The following is a 21,563-nucleotide window of genomic DNA, read 5'->3' as shown; positions in this document are numbered from 1 at the left end:
TATCATTTATTTTGGGGGAAAATACTGTGCTTGTTTAGCCTTCTTTAGAACTGTTCCCAGAAAAAATTTCATACCTTAAAACTACAGCTCCAAGAAATGGTAGAAATCAACACCTTTTGTTTAACAGCGGGGCTCGAGGTCTAAATTAACTCAGCGGCCAGTCCCTTGGCTCTCTGCGCCTCTGTCTCCATCTCTAAAATGGAGACCGTGACACAATCCTGCCAGACTGTTCTAAGAATCGTAAATAACGTAAACGCAGCTCTTGGATCACAAGAGGGGGGACTGGACTTCTCAACACACCAGCCTATAAACTGAGAACGCCTGCCTGTTCCAGCCCAGGCAAATCTGTTACCAAGCTGGTTCTGCTCCAAACGGCCAGAAGACTAAAGCAAACGTCAGTAATTGCAGAGGTAGAGCCTCCACTGGAGGACCAGGGGTCCTGGTTATTCATCAAGGCTTCACTCCGCTCGGCCTCCATCGGCAACTTGCGAGCATCGACCTCGGTTACATCTGTGAGCGAGGAAGCGACTGGCTCAACTGCGGCATCACCACCGTAACTGGCAACAGCGTTTCGCCCGACTATCAGACACGAGCAAACTCTGCTCCTGGCCTGCACTGCGGAGCTCTGAACGACCTCATCACTGGGCACGCAGTCCCCGAAGGAAGGAACGTCCCACACCGCGCCGCCGCCGCCGCCGCCACCACGAGCCACGGCGGCGGCCCTACGTTCCCCGAGCGAGGCCGGGACACTGCCGTGCGGTCCCCCCGCCGCTTCCACCGGCCCTGCGCCCGCCCGCGACCCCGGCCCCGGCTCCACACCTGTCTCCGCGCTCCCCGAGGACTGCTCTTCCTTCCCGAGGGCTGCGACCACCGTTCCTGGGCAACTGAGAAGCCTGCGGAGAGGACGCTGGACTTGACTTCTCTGAGCACGGAGGGGCAAACTGGTCAACAGCCCCAAGCCACGAGCCGCCATTATCAAAGCGGCAGGAACACGGACGAAAGGGCGCCGGGCTTCCGCGCATGCGCGCGGAGGAGGTGGGAAAGGATGGGAAGCCTAGCGGGTCAAACTAGGCGAAGGACGTTCGCTTATACAAGAAAGCGAGTTGCGGCTTGAATGAGGCTTTCGCACGTGTCTGATTTCCCCTCTCCCACGGTTCTCTAAAAGAAGGCTCGCAGGAGAACGAGCACGCCACCTACTCTTTCAAACTGAGTCATGAAAATAGAACCAGAGAGCAAGGGCATGAGGAAGGAGCACTGACTTGCGAATCTATACTTAGAAGACGATAAACGGTAACACTTTTTCTTTACCAAACACTGTTCTAAGTGCTCTACGTGGGTTGACTTTTTTAATCCTTACAACAGGCCTGTGACGTAGGAACTCTTATCTCCATTTATTTATGGGGAGGTTAAGGCGTAGAGACGTTGAGTAACATTCCTAAAGTTCTACAGCCAGGCAAGGGCAGAAATGGAAGTTAAACCTAGGTTTCCTTGTTCAGGGTTTTTTTCTCTCCCTCCCTTCCTCCCCTTCCTTCCTCCCTCCCTCCCCTCCTCGCTCCTGCTTTCTCTCTTTCTGTAACGGTTTGACTGAGATTTAAGTCATATACTACACAATTCACCCCTTTAGGTGTACCATTCGATGGTTTTTAGTATATTCACAGAGATGGGCAATAATCACAGTCATGCTTAGAACGCTTCATCACCTCCAAAAGAAACCTTGTGCCGGCTAGCTACCACCCCTAATCACCACACTCCCCCCAGCCCTAAATAACCACGTACCTACTATGTGTGTCCTCGGAATTGCCTTTCTGGACATTTCATACAAGTGGAATCATACAATGTGTGTTTTTTTGTGACTGGCTTCTTTCACTTGGTATAATGGTTTCATGGTTCGTCCATGTTGTAGCATCTATCAGTACCTTATTCCTTTCTATGGCTGAATAATACTCCATTGTATGAATATGCCACAGGTGGTTATCCTGTCATCACTTAAGGGGCATTTGGGCTGTTTGTTTTGGGTTGTTTCCACCTTTTTGTGCTGCTATGAACTTTCATGTACAAGTTTTTGTGTGAACATATGTTTTCACTTCTCTTGGATGTATACCTAGGAGTAGAATTGCTGGGTCATATGTTTTAACTTTTTGAGGAACTGCAGGCTATTTTCCAAAGCAGCTGCATCATTTTCATTCTCATCACTAGCATATGAGTGTTCCAATTTCTGCGCATTCTTATCAATACTTCTCATTTTCCATTGTATTTACTTATTCCATTCTATTTTTGCTCAGTAGAATTCTAATTATAAAAAGGTTTTATAATAAGCATGTGTCAACATATTAATTTAGCCATTAAAAATTAAATATAGGGTTCTTGAAGGATAATGGTAGTGTTTTATTCTTTAAACTGTGTGGTGGGGCTACAGTGGCTCATTGTATTAGAATTCTTCTTACCGTACACATGTTTATGAATGTTATTTTGTATCTACTCAATGTTTAATAAAAAGTTACACTCATGTTATCTGATTCTTTTCTTGTTAATGACTGCTCTTTTGGAAAGGCCAGTGCAAATACATTCTGGTCAATAAGTTGGAGGTTCTGGTTAGCTGAGGTCAGTTCATTCAGGTTTCTCTACGTCCATCAGTAATTACCCCCATATTGCCAAGGAGGAGGGTGGATGGGGGAGAGATGGAATGTGAGGTTGGGACTGACAGATACAAACTATTATATATAGAATGGGTAAGCAACAAGGTCCTACTGTATAGCACGGGGAACTATATTCAATATCCTGTGATAAACTATAGTGGAAAAGAATATGAAAAAGAACATATATATATATATATAAATATATATATATATATATATATATATATATATATATATATATATATATAAAACTGAATCACTTTGCTGCGCAGCAAAAGTTAACACAACATTGTAAATCAACTCTACTTCAATAAAAAAAAAATTACCCCCATAGATTCTCTCAAACATGGGAAAAAACAACCAAACTTCGAGGTATTACTGAATATTTGTTACAGATGGCAGCCTTAATTTATTGACTTACGATTTTACCTTCTATTATGGATTGAATTGTGCCTCCACCAAAAAAAGATACGTTGAAGTCCTAACCCCCAGGACCTCAGAATGTGACCTTATTTTGAAATAGGGTTATTACAGATGTAATCAGTTAAGATGATGTCTACTGGAGTAGGGGAGGTGTAACTGGTGTCCTTATAAGAAGACAGCCATGTAAAGTCAGACACACAGGGAGAATAACAGGCGATAACAAGGCAGAGATTGGAGCGATGTAGCCAAAAAACAAAGAACACCAAAGATGGTCAGCAAACCACAGAAGCTGGGAACAGACAAGAAAGAATTCTTGTGTAGGTTTCAGAGGGAATGTAACCCTGATAACACCTTCACTTTGGACTTCTATCTTTCAGAACGCTGAGACAATAAATGGGAAAGTAGGGGCTGAGGGGCATAGAAACAAGAGACTTTTAGCATCTTGGTATTTTTTTAAAAAACAAACAGGTATTATTTTTATCATTGAAAAGAAAAAGGAATCCTATGCAGATTGGAAAGCCAATAGAAAAAGAAGTAGCAAATTCTTAAATTGTGTCTACATTTCATATGCCCCTAAAATACTTTTTACACGGTAAGCTAGTCTTTGATAAAATGTGAATGTGTGTGATATAAGGCTCCAGAAACCATATATTCAGGTTGTGCCCATGTAATTATTAACTCCACACTCTTTCACTCTCAAAAGTGTTCCCATTCGGATGATAAATTGTCCGGCTACCTTACTAATGCCCTTTCAGATCCTGGTTTCCTGTTCAAGTCACCAAGAAGGATTTTCACATTCAAAGCTGAATATATCGACTGAGAACAACTCAGCAAGCAGAGGTGCCAGGGAAAGCTTTACTAGCAAAGAAAAGCAAACTTATAGTCACGGGGATTTTGAAAGGAATGAGCTATCACAATCTTGCAATTTCTGTGAAATGTTTTTTATCTGTAAAATCATGAAAATTTTGCATTCTCTACAATATTTATATTTTTGCTGCAATAGAAAAATAACACTTTTCCTCACTATAGAATTAAATTAGTCAGCCCTCTCTATCCACCGGTTCCACATCTGCAGGTTCAACCAATCACAAATGGAAAACATTTGAAAAATAAAATTCCAGAAAGTTCTAAAAAGCCAAACTTGAATTTTCCCCATGAAGGCAACTATTTACATAGCATTTACAGTGTATTAGGTATTATAAGTAATGTAGAGATGATTTAAAGTACAGTTGGCTCTTGAACAACACGGCTTTGAACTGCGTGAGTCTACTGACATGTGAATTTTTTTCAATAAATATATCGGAAAGTTTTCTGGACATTTGTGACAATTTGCAAAAACTTACAGGTGAAACTCATAGCCTAGAAATATCAAGAAAAATAAGAAAAAGTTTACGTTATGAATTCATAAACTATATGTAGATACTAGTCTATCCTTACATAGGCATAAGGTGAGTGATATTTAATATGAAATTAATAATGAGTTAGTTTCCTTACTCTTTTATAGCTTTGCTTTCAAAGAATTACATTACCGTACTGTATGCCTCCGTCTCATAATTGGAGAAGTTGTGTATCAGCCTATCATCCTAGGTAAGTTGTTTTTTAAAAAATGTAACAATGTTTCCAATACTGTATTATGACTATGATTGTAACACTGTATGCCATAAAATTTTATGATTCATTCATTAGTGCATGTGAGCTGTGAAGCAATCTTATCCATGCCACTAGGCGACCATAAAGTAATCATATTGCTGCTTCCTCGTTATCAATGCAGAATTGTTCTACCTGTAAATAAATACAAATTTCCTTTTCACATTATCTTTTCATATTTGATGGCTAGCGTTAGTAATATGTATGACATCTACAGTGTTTTTTATCATATAAAACAATATTGATGTAGGTACCGACAGACAATTCATCTTATAAACAGATGACGTAAGCTTACAATACCGATAAATCCGATACAGTAAATGTATTTTCTCTTCCTTATGACTTCCTTAATAACATTGTCTTTTCTCTAGCTTACTTTATTCTAAGAATACAGTATATAATATATAAAACATATAAAATATGTGTTAACTGACTGTTTATGTTATTGGGAAGGCTTCCAGTCAATAATAGGCTGTTAGTAGTTAAGTTTTGGAGGAGTTCAAAGCTATATGTGGGAACTTCCCTGGTGGCGCAGTGGTTAAGAATCTGCCTGCCAGTGCAGGGGACACGGGTTCGAGCCCTGGTCCGGGAAGATCCCACATGCCGCAGAGCAACTAAGCCCGTGCGCCACAACTACTGAGCCCGGGTCCCACAACTACGGAAACCCACGTGCCTAGAGCTCATGCTCTGCAACTAGAGAAGCCACCGCAATGAGAAGCCCCCCTCTCGACTCAACTAGAGAAAGCCCATGCGCAGCAACAGAGACCCAACGCAACCAAAAATAAATAAATTATTAAAAATAAAATTTAAATTAAAAAAAAAAAGCTATATGTAGATTTTGCACTTCCCAGGGGTCAGCACCCCAACCTCCTCATTGTTCAAGGGTGGACTGCATACGGGAAGATGGGTGTAGGTTGTATGCAAATACTGTGCCACTTTCTATAAGGGACTTGAGCACCCGTGGATTTTGGAATCTGCAGGGATCCTGGAACGAATCCCTTGAGGATACTGAAGGATGCCGTACTTTACTTTTCCCTTCAAATCATCTTTGAGTAAAATCCACGGTTCTCATGCACGAATGTCTGAGATCCCTGCCCTCCTATTGTTGTCAAAACTCGCCCTCTGTTCACCGGTGCCGAATAGAAACACAGAGACAGTTTTGGGTGAAGTGGAAAGAGTAGTTTTTATTGCTTTGCCAGGCAAAGGGGGCCACAGCAGGCTAATGCCCTCAAGACTGTGTGACCCACCCTGGAGGGGGTAGTGAGGAGTCTTATACTGTTAAAGGAGCAGGGTGTGATCAACTTGTGGACACTCTTCTGATTGGCTGGTGGTGAGGTAATTGCGAGTCAGCGTCATCAACCTTCTGGTTCCAACCGGTCTGGGGTCTGTGTGCTTGTGGGCAGCATACAGTTAACTTCTTCCACCTGGAGGGGGTTTCAGCAGCTGCAAAACAGCTCAAAGGACATGGCTCAGAAGAGTATCTACAGTCTTTGAGGAGGAACTAAATGTCCTTGACTTTGTTTAATGGCTAAAGTATTATTATTTTGTTTGCTTGACTGTTTTCCTTTCTTTCTGCATTTTCTCACTTCTCTGATTAAATTTATTTTTCGACTAAAGTTCTTCTACAGACAAAAGGCAGGCGGAAGACACGGGTGGTGGTCTATTCTGGGAAGGCCTCGTAGGGTCCTGCTCGGTTACACCACGTGCAACCACGGAGCTGATGCTAGAGACTTAATCTCCTTTATCAAATGCCTGAGTGTTCAGTCAAAGGTGGAACTGTAGGCTTCTGCTGCCTTCTCTGCATCACATCATCTAATCAGGAAATGGCCCTTAGGGCACGAAATGGTCTACCTGGCCCAGGTTTTCATCTCTCGGCAGCAAGGAAAGCTCACCAACCCCTTTCACTAGCTTTTGACCAACACATGCAGAAAAACTTGCTTATATGTTGGTAAACAGAAATATATATTTCTCTTAATCCCACCCATCCATTCATGCATTGCTTAAGCCCAGAGAACCAGTCTCATAGCTGTTCTTCAAAGCTCAGCCTAGCACCTTGCATGAGGGCAACCCCTGGCTAGTAACCGGAGATTAGGCAAAAGCATCAGGAAGTGGGAACAAGAGCAGTGGCCTGGGAGTCAGGAGGCTGCATTCTGGTCCTGCCTCGACCCGAATCTGCTATGTGTGTCCTTAGGAAGGAAACTCAAGTTCTTGCTTTTGTCATTTTCGTCTGCTAAACTGCAGGAAGAGGAGCATGGGATCTTCTCTTTCCTCACAACACCAAGACTTAGAATTCAATTAAAACATATTCCCTTAAAATTCTGTGCCAGTACTATAAGGTGCTATAAGGCTTATATCAAGAGAAAACCATGTTGACTGTCATACAGTGTGAAGTGAGTCAGAAAGAGAAAAACAAATATCGTATATTAACACATATATGTGGAATCTAGAAAAATGGTACAGATGATCTTAGCTGCAAAGCATAAATAGAGACTCAGACGTAGAGAACAAACATAGGGATACCAAGGGGGGAGGGGGAGAGGGATGAATTGGGAGATTGGGATTGACACATATACATTACTGATACTATGTATAAAATAGATCACTAATGAGAACCCACTGTGTAGCACAGGGAACTCTACTCAACACTCTGAGGTGACTTAAATGGGAAGGAAAGCCAAAAAAGAGGGGATATATGTATACATAGAGCTGATTCACTTTGCTGTGCAGCAGAAACTAACACAACATTGTAAAGCAACTATACTCCAATAAAAATTAATTATTAAAAAAGTGAAAAAAGAAGAGTGAACCGCGTTTCTGCCCTCAGGGATCCACCTTCTGCTGAGGCGAAAATAGGTAAGTTGTGTCCATAGGTAAGTTGTGTCTAGTGGTAAATGCTAGACAGGAAGGGAAGCCTGAAGCAGACGTTCCCAAAAAGGTGCGGTGTGTTGTGAGGGAGAGGGGTGCGCCGCTGGAACAGACAAGAGCGGTTCTCTCTCTCTCTCTGTCTCTCTCTCTCTGTGTCCATCTGTCTGTCTGTCTCTCTCAAGATTGTGAGCAGGTTGATGTTATAGGGATTGGGACTCACTCATCCCTGACCCTCTGGCAGTAAGAACATAATAGGTTCACAATTCATTGAATTATGAACTAAATTTTAAAACACTTGTGCTGATGCAGGGCGTCTATTCACAAGCTGACCTATTAGTTTTCATTTCCACTTGGTTTGATAGCCATTTTCTTCCATTTGCTCCCTATACAGTAAACAGACTTTTTATGATAATTTTACATGTTTGAAGACAAAGAATTTATTAATCTTCTACCAGTTTGGAATTAAGATAATTTGGACAGAGATGAGACTAAAGTTACCTTTCCATTGTTTATGAAACCGGGCTTTGGAATGAAAATTAAAATGTCAACTATGTGTGACTTTCTTTGAACCAGTCGAACCTTTTCGAAATTTCCTTCAGAAAGCTTGGCAATACTTTTCAGAATTACAAATGCATATAACCTTTGCAATTCTATTTCTAGAAATTTATTGTAGAGACATACTTTCTCTTAGAGGGAGAGAAAATAAATAACCTAAATGAAAGAGGAGACTCTTTATCTGCTGAACTGGGACAATCTTCAAGATACATTGTTAATTCAATATCTTGTAATAAACCATAATGGAAAAGAATATGAAAAAGAATATATATGTGTATAACTGAATCACTTTGCTGTACAGCAGAAACTAACACAATATTGTAAATCAGCTATACTTCAATTAAAACAATTTTTTTATTTAAAAAAGATATATTGTTAAAATTGCTAAGTAAAGCAAACGGGGTAGGACACTAAACACACACACACACATTTGCTTGTGTGTGTACAGACTATCTCTGGAAGGACACACAAAAGATCTGGAAGCCTTTGTTGACTTTGGAGATGGGATTGAAAGGCTGGAAGACAAGTGTGGGAGGGGATTGTTTATACCTTGTGCAGCTTTTGAACTTTTAACCATTTTAAAACATTATAACTCTAAATTTAATTTTAAAGATTTAAAATACTCCTTCATTAAAAAATGTAAAATGTCTCAAATCTACAGCTTGCCTCCAAGGAGATGAATTGAGGCTCTAATGACCAGGGGCAGGCAGGGAGACTTACTTTCTTTGTCTGCATTTCACACCTTTAAACTTTATTTATCATGTATATATGGGCAGAAAAGGAAGTATGTACCTTGAAGCATTTTAGATTTTCCATATAACTTGGTTTTTGAAGTTATTATATACATTCTTCAATGCTATATGGTCAAACTACATTGAAAAATCATGTAAAGTTTTATGATTACGTATTCTAAATTTATTATAATTCAAACTGACCATTCACATCCATGTCTTTGGGTTTTATGGTTTATAGCCATTTTTCAGCTGTTATTTGCAGTTCTGTAGTTCTAGAAGCTATCTACTTAAGAAACTAAAAGCTTCTTTTAAAATCATATTCTCTTTTAGTTAATCTTTATGAGTAGGTTGTAGAAACCAGGGAATTAAGGTTGGCATGATGTCCTGTGACATACAATCGATGAAAATATGAAAATTGATCATCTGACAAGCCAGTTGTTGAATATATTCAATGTGCTCATTATATAAACTCCTGGCTGCTCCAGAAGTTCAAGCCAGGAGGCCTTTGGTGAATTATAGCCTGGGTATCAGCTGCCCATCCCAAACACTCACTAAAATTCAGTCTTAGAATTCGTTGGGATTTATAATGGACAAATACGACTGCCAAAGTGGTGTCTCATGGTTATATTATGCAGGGAGATCAACTGTTCCTATGCAGTTTGCACAGAAACGATGATAAACTGTTTCCCCAGTTCCTTGGTATCTAGGAGATCATCTGCTGTCCACATTTAGAGCAGTCGCTCAGGCCGTTCTATGCAGATCGGCGGAGCCCCTTACCCCTTCCCTGAGTCTGTCTATCTCAGGTTGTTCAAGAATCCCAGGCACAGGCTTCTGCCAGCGGACGGTCCGGTCAACCAACACCGGGAGAAAGAACTGAGGGAATCTCATCAATTCTGACGGCACAGGCCTCCTTTCCGCGCATGCTGTTTCTATTATGGCCACACGGGGTCACTGTTGGAAACTGGTGATTTCAAGCAGTACAGCGCAGACCCCTCCAAAGCTGGCGAGAAGCCCTGCGTCCTGCCGGGGTCTCAACGTCCCAGGAGAATAGCTTACATTCATTTTTAACTTACTCTGGGCCAGTATTGCATGCTGTCTAATTGCATCATTTTATTTAAACCTCACAATATGCCTGTGTTAAAAAAACAAAATTCCACCGAGTAAATTTGAAGCTCTCGGTTCCTGAACTGGGCAGCACCCAACCTTGCAACTAAAAGGCACCCCAAGGGGTTATACAAAATGGAGGGTTATTATAGAGAGACGGGCGGGACAAGGGAGCTATTAGCAAAAGAAAGGAAAGGATTATTTTCAGGCCAGGACACTTTTTGGGGGGGGGGGAGTGGGTAAGGGAACAGCAGGGATTTTATCAAACAGCTGGCCTCTTCTTCCTCTGGGGGTCGCGGGGGGAATGGAAAGGGCCCACGTGATAGAGGATGTCACTGGTGCTGACCAGCAAATTCCAGACTGGTTGATTAAGATTACATTTCCAGGGGAGGTTGAAACTGCAAATAGGTGAGGTATGAAGTCGAGGCTTGATATCTTGGGCTTTAGCCCAAGTGATGCCATTCTGGGCCTGTAGTTTTTCTCTGTAACACCCGTGAATTTTATTATTATCCCCATTTGATATATGCAAAAATTGAGATGTAGAAAGATTAAGTAAAATGACGAAGATCCTTTGGTGATCCTAACCTAGGTTTGACTGACTTTCTTAAGTCCATCCTTTCAATAGGTCCTTGCTTTCTGACCTGGTAATTCCATTTCTAGGAATCTGTCCTAATTAGAGGTGCACTTAAAGGTTTACATACAAAGATATTTGATGCAGAATATAATGGTAGGAATAGTGGAGGCAATCTAAAGGGCCACCAAGGAGGGACTAGTTAATTTATAATCCATCCATGGGTGAGAGTATTAATAGATTATATTTATCAAGTGATTAATTATTAGCGAGTCACAGTTCTAAGTATTTTGTTTTTGACTCAGTTAACCCTCACAAAACCTTAGGATAACCATATTATTATCATATTTCATCTAACCTAAGACATCCTCATTATAAGACACTCCATTATTTTATGCACCCCTAAGAAAAATCTGCCAATTAATCTAGGACACAATGCTTTATAAAAAATTTTCAATGGTGAGATGCACTCTGATTTCAGCGATATTAAAATATGGGGAAAATGTTCATCTTAGAATTGATAAAATAAACTATTATCATCCTCATTTTATGGGTGAGGAAACTGAAGCATAGATTAAATAATTTGCCCAAGGTAAAGAAAAAAAAAAAAAGGCTGTGAGTAAAGGTAGAATAGTAATTAGGGTAACCAACAGTCCCAGCTTGGTCAATATCTCTTTCTTTCTCAAGAAAAAGTATGATATTTTAACAGTACTTTTTACAAACAACAACAGAAGACCCTTAAAGAAAGAGTAGTTCAGGCACCTCCAGACACATAGAGGGCTCAGACCTCAAATCATGGGAAATATTTCTGTTAGGACCACAAGAATCTCTTCTATTAAGTGAACTAAACAGAGCTCTGAGCTACAAAGTTGCCTTAATTGAAAGTGTTGTGTGTCTTCATTCCCCCTGAGATGCTTTATATAAAGTAGTGGCACTGACAGTTTTTCTCTTTCTCCTGGGACTGTTTTTTAAAGCGGTTGCTGCTGTTTGGGGAACGTGAAGATGGAACATTAGATTGAGAGTCCTGTACACATGCTTAGAGTCAAATGTTTTAAAATGTGAACATCGGCTTTGGAAATGTGATACCAATGTTCCTGCAGTTTTACTTCGTATATTTCGCACTAAGTGTTCTTTCCCTTTGGGGATGGATGCTAGGATTTCTGAAGTTGGTCCAGGGACCCGATTCTTGCATCAGAAGCATTTGGTGAGCTTGCTAAAATAGAGAGTTCTGGGTTGTACCCCCAGGCTTATTTAATCAGACTATCTAGGGGTGGGATTCAGGAATCTGCATTTTTTTACGAGTTGTAAGTGTTAGGTATGCTCAGGCTTGAGAATCACTGCTCTGTGTGTGCGTGTGTGTGTGTGTGTGTGTGTGCGCGCGTGTGCGTGCGTGTGTGTGCGTGTGTGTGTGCGCGTGTGTGCGTGTGCGTGTGTGTGTGTGCGTGTGTGTGTAGAATCCCATGGAATTCTACACTTTTCTGAAGAAGTTGTTTATCCCATGAAAAACCCCTCATCTAATCTAGTCATTGCTAGAGTTATTATGCACTTTTCTCCATGGAGATGCTTTTTTGCAATATTTGTAATGCAGGGGAGGAAAACTTTTCCTCTTTCCTTCTAAGTTCTTTGGCTGATCTAATCATTAAATTGACGCAAGACACATTGAACAGAAGAAAAACAAATTGAATTTTTGTATGGAAGGGAGTCCATAAAAATATGAGACTCAAAGAAGTGACTAAAGCAAGCAGCTTTTATACCTTTTAGACAGAGAAACAGTAAATTTGTGAAGAATCCACAACACGGAAGAAGTGTGGGCTTGGGGCAGTAAATTAGTGAGCAAGTAACAAGATTTGTTTACACAGCCTTCTCAGCCTTGAATTCCCTATCTCTGGTGATAAGGATGTCTTTCTACCCGCCTGGTACAGGGAGGATCACTTCACATGGGACATTTATTTCCTGCTTTCAGGGGGAAAAAGGAGGGTCAGTGTGTCTTGTACCAGCTGTTTTTCAAGTGAACTTAATTCAGAATAATCAATATACTAAACTGGTATATTTTGAGATGGTATATTTTACTCCCTCTTAATAGTAATAGTAATAATAATAGTGGCTATATTTGCCTGTACTTTTTTTTTTTTTTTTTTTGGTCTGTGTTGGGTCTTCGTTGCTGCGCACGGGCTTTCTCTAGTTGCGGCGAGCAGGGGCTACTCTTCGTTGTGGTGCGCAGGCTTCTCATTGCGGTGGCTTCTCTTGTTGTGGAGCACAGGCTCTAGGCGCGCGGGCTTCAGTAGTTGTGGCACACAGGCTCAGTAGTTGTGGCTCACGGGCTTAGTTGCTCCGCAGCATGTGGGATCTTCCCGGACCAGGGATCGAACCCGTGTGCCGTGCATCGGCAGGCGGATTCTTAACCACTGCGCCACCAGGGAAGTCCATGCTTATGCTATTTTTTTTTTTTTTTACTTAGATTACAAAGAGTTCTACTGATTCACTTATAGGTGAGTTTTCATTGTGATCCTGTCTTTAATGATGAGGTCCATGACCTTAGATGCCAACAAGCCCATGAACTCAGACACATAGTCACCAGCACAGAAATATTCATTTTTATTCTTGCCACATTTAATGCTGACTCATATCTTATTTTCTTAAAAAAAAAAAAAAAAGGAAAGGAAAGAAAGAAGAAAGAAAATTTCTTTGCAGAGGCAAGAGGGAAGCGAGATTGCGGTACCAGGTTTCTTTCCTCTGCAGGCCGGTGTCCCTTCTCGGGGCCATCTGTCACTGGCTGCATTGCCCATACCTCTCGAAATGTTGCTGCCAACTAGCCACAGTGAGAATGCATTTTTCTGGGCAGAAATGCCTGCAGGGGCTGCAAAGCAGAGGAAAGCAGCCTTGAGTTGGAGGGGACTGGTATCTGGGAAGAGTGTGATTCCCTTGCTGGGGATGGAGCCACATCTTCTCGCTGGGTCAGACCACTACTGCTTGGTCTGCGGGATACCCCCAGCTGGGATAGGAAAAGAGCAGCCTGCTTGAGGAGCCTCAGAGCTAAAGTCTCAAACACATTAAAATTAGGCATCTTTCTGTCTGTTTCAGTGTTCTAAGAAAATGAGCATTCCATGGAGATCTCTGAGACCTAAAAATAGACCTTTAAATTGACCTTTCTAAAGAGACTCTTAAGATCTTCCTAACACCTCTGCAAACTGTGCAGAACAGTCAATGATTTCTTAGTTGGGTATTTCCTTCAAAATGTCCTGGCTGTGATCAATTTCAGATAATTTTCCAAGAACCCCAGGGAGATTTGCAGAGGGATAATCCAGTTCACTGGTAAAAATGATACCACTACCACACAGCTGATGATGCAATAAATAAAGCAAGTGTTAGAAAACAGGCACCAAAGAAAACCGGAAGGTTTGGTTGCTTAAAGAGAAAAACCACAGCGATACAGCTTCGAACTGCTGGATTGGTTACCAGGTTTCTCCACACACTGACCCAGGGTTTCTGTTACTAACCTGAGCCCTACTCAGCTGCAAGAAAAACCCAACCACTGGCAAGCTTGACTCTATTTCCCCTGTGTGGAAGACGTTAACTTTTATCATTCTATGTAAGCTATTTTTTCCCCTTATAACCTCTCACTGTTTTCTCCATTTAAACATTGGAATAAAAAACACATTTATGATGCATCCTGGTTTCATAAGTAAGGACACTAAAGCTCAGAAGATTAAGTAGCTTTTCCAAATCACACAGCTAGGGAATGACAAGGAAGAAAAAAAAGAAAAGAGAGAGAGAGGGAGAGAGAGAAAGAGAAAGAGAGAGAAAGAAAGAAAGAAAGAAAGAAAGAAAGAAAGAAAGAAAGAAAAAGAAAAAGAAAAAGAAAAGGCATCCGGATGTTATGTAACTGACACTAAAACCCTTGTTCTTTCTTTTTTTTTTAGTCTTTTTTTTTTTTAACATCTTCATTGGAGTATAATTGCTTTACAATGGTGTGTTAGTTTCTGCTTTATAACAGAGTGAAACAGTTATACATATACATATGTTCCCATATCTCTTCCCTCTTGCATCTCCCTCCCTCCCACCCTCCCTATCCCACCCCTCTAGGTGGTCACAAAGCACCGAGCTGATCTCCCTGTGCTATGCGGCTGCTTCCCACTAGCCACCTATTTTACGTTTGGTAACCCTTCTTCTTTCTTTCACCCCAGAGTTTGCATCAGAGAAAAAAAAAAAAGATACCAGATACTATGTAATTGATTATATTTGATTACAGTGTATTTATGGGAACAATATAGAGCAACATTTCTTTATATTATGCTTCTCTAAAAGGAGATGCATGTTATAGTAATAATAGATGGGATTTGTGGGTCACAAAAGTTAGCCTCTAGACATAGTACTGTTCTTTGCTAGTAACATGATTTTGGCTAAGTCACCGCCCTGACATCATCTTCATCATCTATAAAGTGAAGGTGTTAAATTAAATCACCTCTAAGATCTTTGCTTACTTTGAGAATTGATCGACATCAGCTCACAACAAAATTGAAGCATGGATTTAAGTGATTAACAGATACACCTACATGACGACTTCTGACCTATATCAGGCTGCTATCATCTACATCATTATCTTTACGTGAGGGGCATATTCTCAGAAAGGTCCTCTCTGAGCTTCGCAAGATCCAGTTCATAAGCATCTTTCACTTCCCTTTACTTCCTCCACCTTGTTCATTTCCGTCATGGCACTTGTCAGAAGTTGACCTCTTGTATGTATTTGTTTCTTCAGTGTTCCGCTGTCCCCAGGCTATAGGTTCCCTGAAGGCCATTGAGTTTGTCCACTACTGTTTCCCAGCACCTGGAACTGTGCCTGCCATATAATACTCAAGTGTTTGGTGAGTAAACAAATGAGTGAGCAAATTGCCTTCTGAATAGTGTGGTGGTTATTCTTTGCTTCTCACTTGCAAAGCTAATTTTAGAAGCAGTCACCGGGGGTAAAGGCAACAAAATCTTAATTTCTGTGCATTAAAAAAAAAAAAATCAGAATGTTCACTACAATGTTGACAGTAGTTACGGCTGACCTGAGTATTGGAACAGGAGGTACATTTCATTATCTCTATTTACCAGAATGTCTTTACTGAACATAACCTGTTTTGCCATCAGATTTAAATTTTTACAAGGTACAGATTCTTGGTGTGACCTCTAATTTGGAGTTCTTTTGGGGGCAGTTAAAGCTACAACCTGAGCACCGGGAACAGGGGCGCTTACATGTGGTGTGTCTGGAGCTTCTCCAACTTTAGTTATCTACAGCTAAGAAGAGGCATCTTACTTTTCCAGCCCCTCTCGGAGGTCTGTGCCCCGGAATATGCTCATGAATCTTGGATCTGGTGGGTGATGCCCAGGTTGTTGACTCTCCAGCAGTTCAATTAGCTAGAACCACCCATAGTGGCAGGTTTCAAGCAACCAAGATGGGGTTTGGGGGAGGCTGGTGTGGCCTCTGAGAGCAGGGCTGCAGGCAGAAGTAGGAAGGACTGGCCAGCAGCTTCACAGACAATAAATAGCAGCGGATGGACGGTGAGGGCTGTCCCTGGAGTCTATTGGTCCCCATAAGTGGCTCTTGAATGAATGACTTAGCACCCACTATGTCAAAGAATATCATAAATCTAACGGCTGCATAGGTTTTTGGTTTTTTAGTTTGTTTATTTATTTATTTACTTATGTAGTTTTAAAATTTATCTTTAAATTTTTATTTTACATTGGAGTATAGTTGATGCAGAGTTTTGAAAGTAACAAGTGTAGGTTAGAATTTTGGCTCTCTGTATTATCTGAGTAATCTCAGATAAGTTACTTACTGTAAATTTCAGATTCTTCAAATGTCAAACAGGCCTAATGACCTTTCAAGGTTATTGTATGAATGATAAGAACTGACAAATATATGAAAGTATTGTGTTTTTCGAAAGTATTTTAGTATAGTATAAAGACACATAATAATGGATTTCACTTTTCTCCTGGTGTCAAAGCTGTGAGCTGTTGATAGCACTTGATGTTATTAAAAAAAAGGAAAGTGTAAAAAGCAAAATGAAAACACAGTAACTTTTGTTTCCCTTTCTATAAAGAAACTAAAGCTCCATGAATTTATTGATTTGCCTACGGTCACATGGACAGAATGTGGTAAAGCACAGGTGTGAATGCAAGACATGCTCTTTTTGCTTGCCCCATACTTCCATTCTCTTGGAGCTTTCTGAAATTCATACCTCACGGGCCCAAGCCCCTTTCTACTGAACAAGAATTCCCCAGGGGATTCCTAAGAGGCAGTGGGCAACACTGATCGTAAACCCCGCCAGCATCAGCTCGGGAGTTTAGATTATGAAGGAAAGTGTCCGCTGCCGCTGCTGGCCCGAGGGGCCAGCCCAGGCTGCAGCCTCGCTCTCAGGACGGACCCTCGATGCCCTTCTCCCCTTCCCATGGCTTTACTGTTAGAACAGAGATGAAGCTCCAGGAATGACAGAGAGATGGGGGCCCACGATCACCCTTCATTGTTGGAGATTTTGCTACTTGGGTAGAAATAGAAGTTATTCTGATGTATTATTGAGTATTAGAAAAGGGAGGGTAGAGTACAAAAACGAATAACCTAAAGTGTGTCAGAAGTACCTAAAAAGGGTGTCACAAGTACCTGGACGCAGCTCTGTGCTGGTAAATATTTAACAACCAGCTTTGTGAAAGCCCTGCCCCGGTTTGTAGCATTTGCTGGTTCCTGTGGTGTAAATACTCCCACGATGGCCTATTTTAAGCTGCTAACTCGAGGCCACCAAGTGCAGAGTTGGAAAGAGACACACAGGAACCCATCACGGTGTAGTATTTCCACCATGTGGATGTAATAGACATGAGTGAGAGCCCGGAAAGCAATAAAAGGCAACAAAATAATCGGGAAGTGGTAAGTTTTTCATATTTATTACATTGTCTTTAATATATATTTCATTTACTTGTAATTTTATATAATTTTATTTTTAGTCATGACTGTATTTAACAACCAGCTGTCACAGATGCTGAAGAGTTTATCACCGGCTCTGTGAGCTGATAGAAATAGGCTCCATCCAGCATGTCTGTAGGGCTTTGGGTGAGGACCCTTGTTTTGGGGAGAGCCTTGGCCTTGGGGGGCTGTGCTCTGTGCCAGAGCTGGGTGGGTGAGTGGGAAAAACTGCCTGTCCATCCGCCCTCAGCATCCATGAGAACATCTCAGGATGCTCTTAAGCCCCAGCAGTGCCTCTATACACCCATCATCCCACCCAGAACCAGGCTGAGAGGGGGCAGGAAGTCTCTCTGGGCTCCCACAGACCCCAAGAGGCATTAAAGCTGGTTTCCCTTAAGCATAAGCAAAACTAGCGTTCCATTTCTGAGGTTTCCTGGGCTCAGCCCTCTTCCACATCTCTACCCCCTGGGAGACAGCTGAAATGCTTTCAGAACCTCTCCTCCCATGGTTAGAGATAAAAGATCATCCAGCTAAAGACCCAGTAGAGGTATGTCTGAAATTTATTCACATCTGGCAGAAGGGAGCCAGAGGCTAGAGCCTGAAAAGGAAAACCAACCTCCTGCAAAGGAGAGGCCAGGATGGGAAAGCAGTGGGAGGCCTTTCACAACTGGCTGACGTTCAGTCCTGTTCTCCTCCGAGCGGCACCAGCTGACCCAGCCACGCACCCAGGCGCTTGTGCGCCCATCTAACCCCGTGCTGGTAGATGCAAGACGTTGCTTCTTTGGACTTGGGATCAGACATGGATTAGCGTCTGGTTTCCTTGGACACATTAGTTAGCCTCTTCAAAGTCCTGTAAATCCTACTGGCAAAAAAGAGAGACTAGTGCCCGTCTCAGGATAGCAATGAGCCGAGTGCCTGGGACGTAGTTAGTGCTTAAAACACGACAGCTATTACCATTATTTTTAATATGGTCGGAATGTATCAGGCTGCTTCATTATTATGAAATCCATCCATCAAAGCATCTTGATACTTAGATGTTCTCATGAACATTAATCCCGGGCTTTGATTAAGAAAGGGGAGAAGTCTCCCCAGTACACACTGAGAAGAATCTGTTGGCAATTGTTTTTAGTGCTGTAACTGCAACGGCAAACCCCAAAATATGTTTAACTAACTGGGTTTAAACTAATCACGCGAGAATAAGCATGCAACACCTTTTTTTAAAGGCTGTTGAAATACTAATCCGGCCAATTTCCTAACGTGTAGTGTGTGAAGAACACCGTTTCAAAGGAGGTTAGTAATGATTGCTTTTGGAGAGGATGCTCTTCTCGTGATTTTTTTTTTTTTTTTCTACCTCTACATTTACACGTGCAGATCAGCTTGTGCTTAATTTTTTAAAACAATTCCTTGCCTCGCCAAAGCAATAAGTTGCCGGTAATCCCTCACATTGTGTTTGGAGGTGATGTGTGGTCCTGGGATGACGGGACTCTGGCTAATAAGGAGTCGTGGGAGATGCTTAGGAGATAATTTCCACAAATCAATCAGGGACTGCTCCAACATTTGGGCCCATGCAGTTTGGGGGAGCCTCACTGCTGAGCCCTTGTCCCCCCTCTAAAAACGGGAAAAATGAAAGCTATTGCATTGGCCGGAGGAGAGAGCCTTGAACAGTTCCTGGGGGCATCCCAACCCGTGTGGTAATCTCGGAAGCCCGAGATTAAGAAATGCTGTACCAGGAGTTTCCATTTGGGAGGTGGAAGAGAGAAGCACAGGGCAGTAGTTTCTGTTTTCAAAGTGTGGTTCACGGACCTCACATTTGGGGAAGTCACAGCACAAAGCAATGAACAAAAAACCATAATACATTTCATACAGAACGGTGTGATGTAGGTACTTTGAGAGACCCGAGTTTTAGCTTTCTGCACATGAGAACAGAAGGTCTCTGATTCACACCTAGGCCCAGTTTAAACACGGCCTTCAGAGATAAACAACGGCCACAGCTGAGAGCATCTGGAAGCAGGGGATTTCTCACCCCATCTCCCCCACAGGAGGACTCCATCTCTGCCCCGGGCCCCATTGCCCTCCTCCCTTGCTGTTCCCACTTTGCAAAGTGATGGCAAAAGTGGTGAGTACAGAAGGTGAGGAGAGGCAAAGGAGGGATGAGGACAGAGAAGACTGTCCCTTTCATCCTCGTCTGCCCTCTGGGTGGTCCGCAGGGGAAAGCCTTGCATGCTGATGTGGCAGGAATATAGATACCCCCGTATTCCTTAAGGCATTCAGGTGCCTCTGCAATCTTCTCTGGGATGCCGTAGGGCGGCCAGGGCGGCGGGGAGGGCAGAGCAGAACGTAATGATGCACACGTGGTGGTCCCCACAGGTCTGATGGAATCCTAATCCACCTCAAGATGCTGAGCGAGGCCGGCAGGTCCATCGCCAGCAGCTGCAGGGGGCCCGGGCCGGGCTGGAGGAAGCAGTTTGGGTTTCAGGTACCAGAGGAGCAGGGCCAAAGCCCAAGAAGCATCAGCCTTGGCGGTGGGTCTGGCGGTCCTGAATCTCCTCCCCCGATGCTTCATCCTTCCATCTGCTGCGTCTTTTTAGTGGCATCCAAGCTAAATTCTCTGACAGTGCTTGCAAGTTTTGCAAATTACAGCTTTGTAACTTAGAAAGACTTAATATGAAAAAGTTCAATTATCACTGAAATCCACTCACATTATCATAAGAAACCTACCTACGTCAATGAAAAAAATAAGACCTACTGGACTTCTAAAATACAATTTCAACTGTTCAAAAAATTTAAAGATTGTAATAATGGTTTTAAATTGATTACTCACGTGTCTGTACAGTTTCTCATCTGAAGGTTATTGTCAGAAGTTTAAAGAGGTCATTGTTTAAACCTCTTAATGGGTAAATATGTAGAGCTGCAACAAAAGCCAGACAGAAGCAAGTTATTCTCATGAAATCAGGCTCAAGTTCCTCTTAACTTTAAAAACATCTTATTTAAAGCTTTACTGAAATTCAGTATTTAATGATCTTCCTCAAACCCTTTTGTATTTTACTGTTATTATAATTTAAGAAAATGAAATACATTTTTCACCAAGCCACATATAGGTATCCCCTACTTTTTTCCAGTTTATCCCAGTATTCTCTAAAAATATTATATTTTATGAATATGAAGAAGACTGGAAAGCAGTGTCCTGTATTCTATTTATTAGTCTAGAGCCCATTAGGCTTACATAGGTCGATGCACTGACTGGGTCACCTACCACTGTTAATCGTTTTGGTTCTGTTGAGTAAATGAGCTCTGATTTCCAAACTACAGATGACAAACCTATTATTGTCCCAAGCTGCCAGTGGAGAAAGCCTCTTCAAGTACACTGTAACCTTGCACCTCAATTTTCAAGTGCATTTTGTTGGGTGCAAAGAGCTTCCAGAGCTGTTTTGTAATGTGCTCTGATCAGCCACCTCTGGCCGTGCACACTCCCGCTCCGATGGTTTCTCCTTGGCAAGTTTAAACCCCACTTTTCTAGCACGCTGAGCAGGATTGCTTTTGCAAGCCTGTGTAACCAAGTCTTGACGGAGAAAAATGCAAGTAGTCTGCAAACTTTTTCTTTCTCTTCAATTGTCCTCTCTCTCCGGTAATCCGGGTCACCAGATCCAATCTTTGCTAGACTTTAAAAATGTATTTGAGTAGAATCTCTTAATTCACCCCACCAGACGCAATCTGCTACTGCATAAGCAATGAGCAGCCAGAGAGGACCCCGCTGGGACAGCCATTTCACCAGCTCCCTAAAATGCAGCTATATTTGGAAGACCTCTATGTAGGAAGTAAGGCTAATAGTTCCCAGAAGATTAGGTGTGGTTTTCATGAGCTCATCAAGGGGGTGGTTCCATGTTTCTATTTTTAAAATTGTTTATAAAGATCATCCTTCGTTGGTCAGAGACAACAGATAGAGGAGAGACGTCTCTCACGTTATGATTAGAGGCAACAACCCGGCCCATCTGGTTCCCAGAGAAAAGGCGAAGGGAGCTGATGCTACAGTTTCAGCCGAGACTGGGATAATCTGCTTTTGAGTCCCGGCCAAATTCCACGGAGTCCGCGGC

At 42.0% G+C, this 21,563-nt stretch overlaps 1 protein-coding gene and 1 long non-coding RNA gene across 4 annotated transcripts in view; one reads left to right on the top strand and one right to left on the bottom strand.

The window, feature by feature from the left end:
• MTPAP (mitochondrial poly(A) polymerase) overlaps positions 1-1,018 on the bottom strand; it is a 100,501-nt gene extending 99,483 nt beyond the window's left edge. For all 3 annotated transcript variants that reach the window (XR_009499891.1, XR_009499888.1, XM_059909335.1), the window contains exon 1: positions 820-1,018. Coding sequence is in view for 1 of the 3 variants with exons in the window: in XM_059909335.1 (XP_059765318.1) it covers positions 820-973 (154 nt within the window). In the remaining 2 variants the exon portion in view is untranslated. The remainder of the gene's footprint in view (positions 1-819) is intronic.
• On the top strand, positions 384-15,377 carry LOC132356497 (uncharacterized). Its single transcript, XR_009499894.1, has 3 exons — positions 384-1,290; positions 4,564-4,646; positions 15,292-15,377. It is a non-coding gene; the product is annotated as an uncharacterized LOC132356497 (long non-coding RNA).
• The last annotated feature ends 6,186 nt before the right edge of the window (positions 15,378-21,563 follow it).

Source organism: Balaenoptera ricei, chromosome 2, assembly GCF_028023285.1.
Source record: "Balaenoptera ricei isolate mBalRic1 chromosome 2, mBalRic1.hap2, whole genome shotgun sequence".
Lineage (NCBI taxonomy): Eukaryota > Metazoa > Chordata > Mammalia > Artiodactyla > Balaenopteridae > Balaenoptera > Balaenoptera ricei.
Note: the sequence above shows the minus strand (reverse complement) of the source record. Positions and strands in the feature narration are given on the sequence as shown.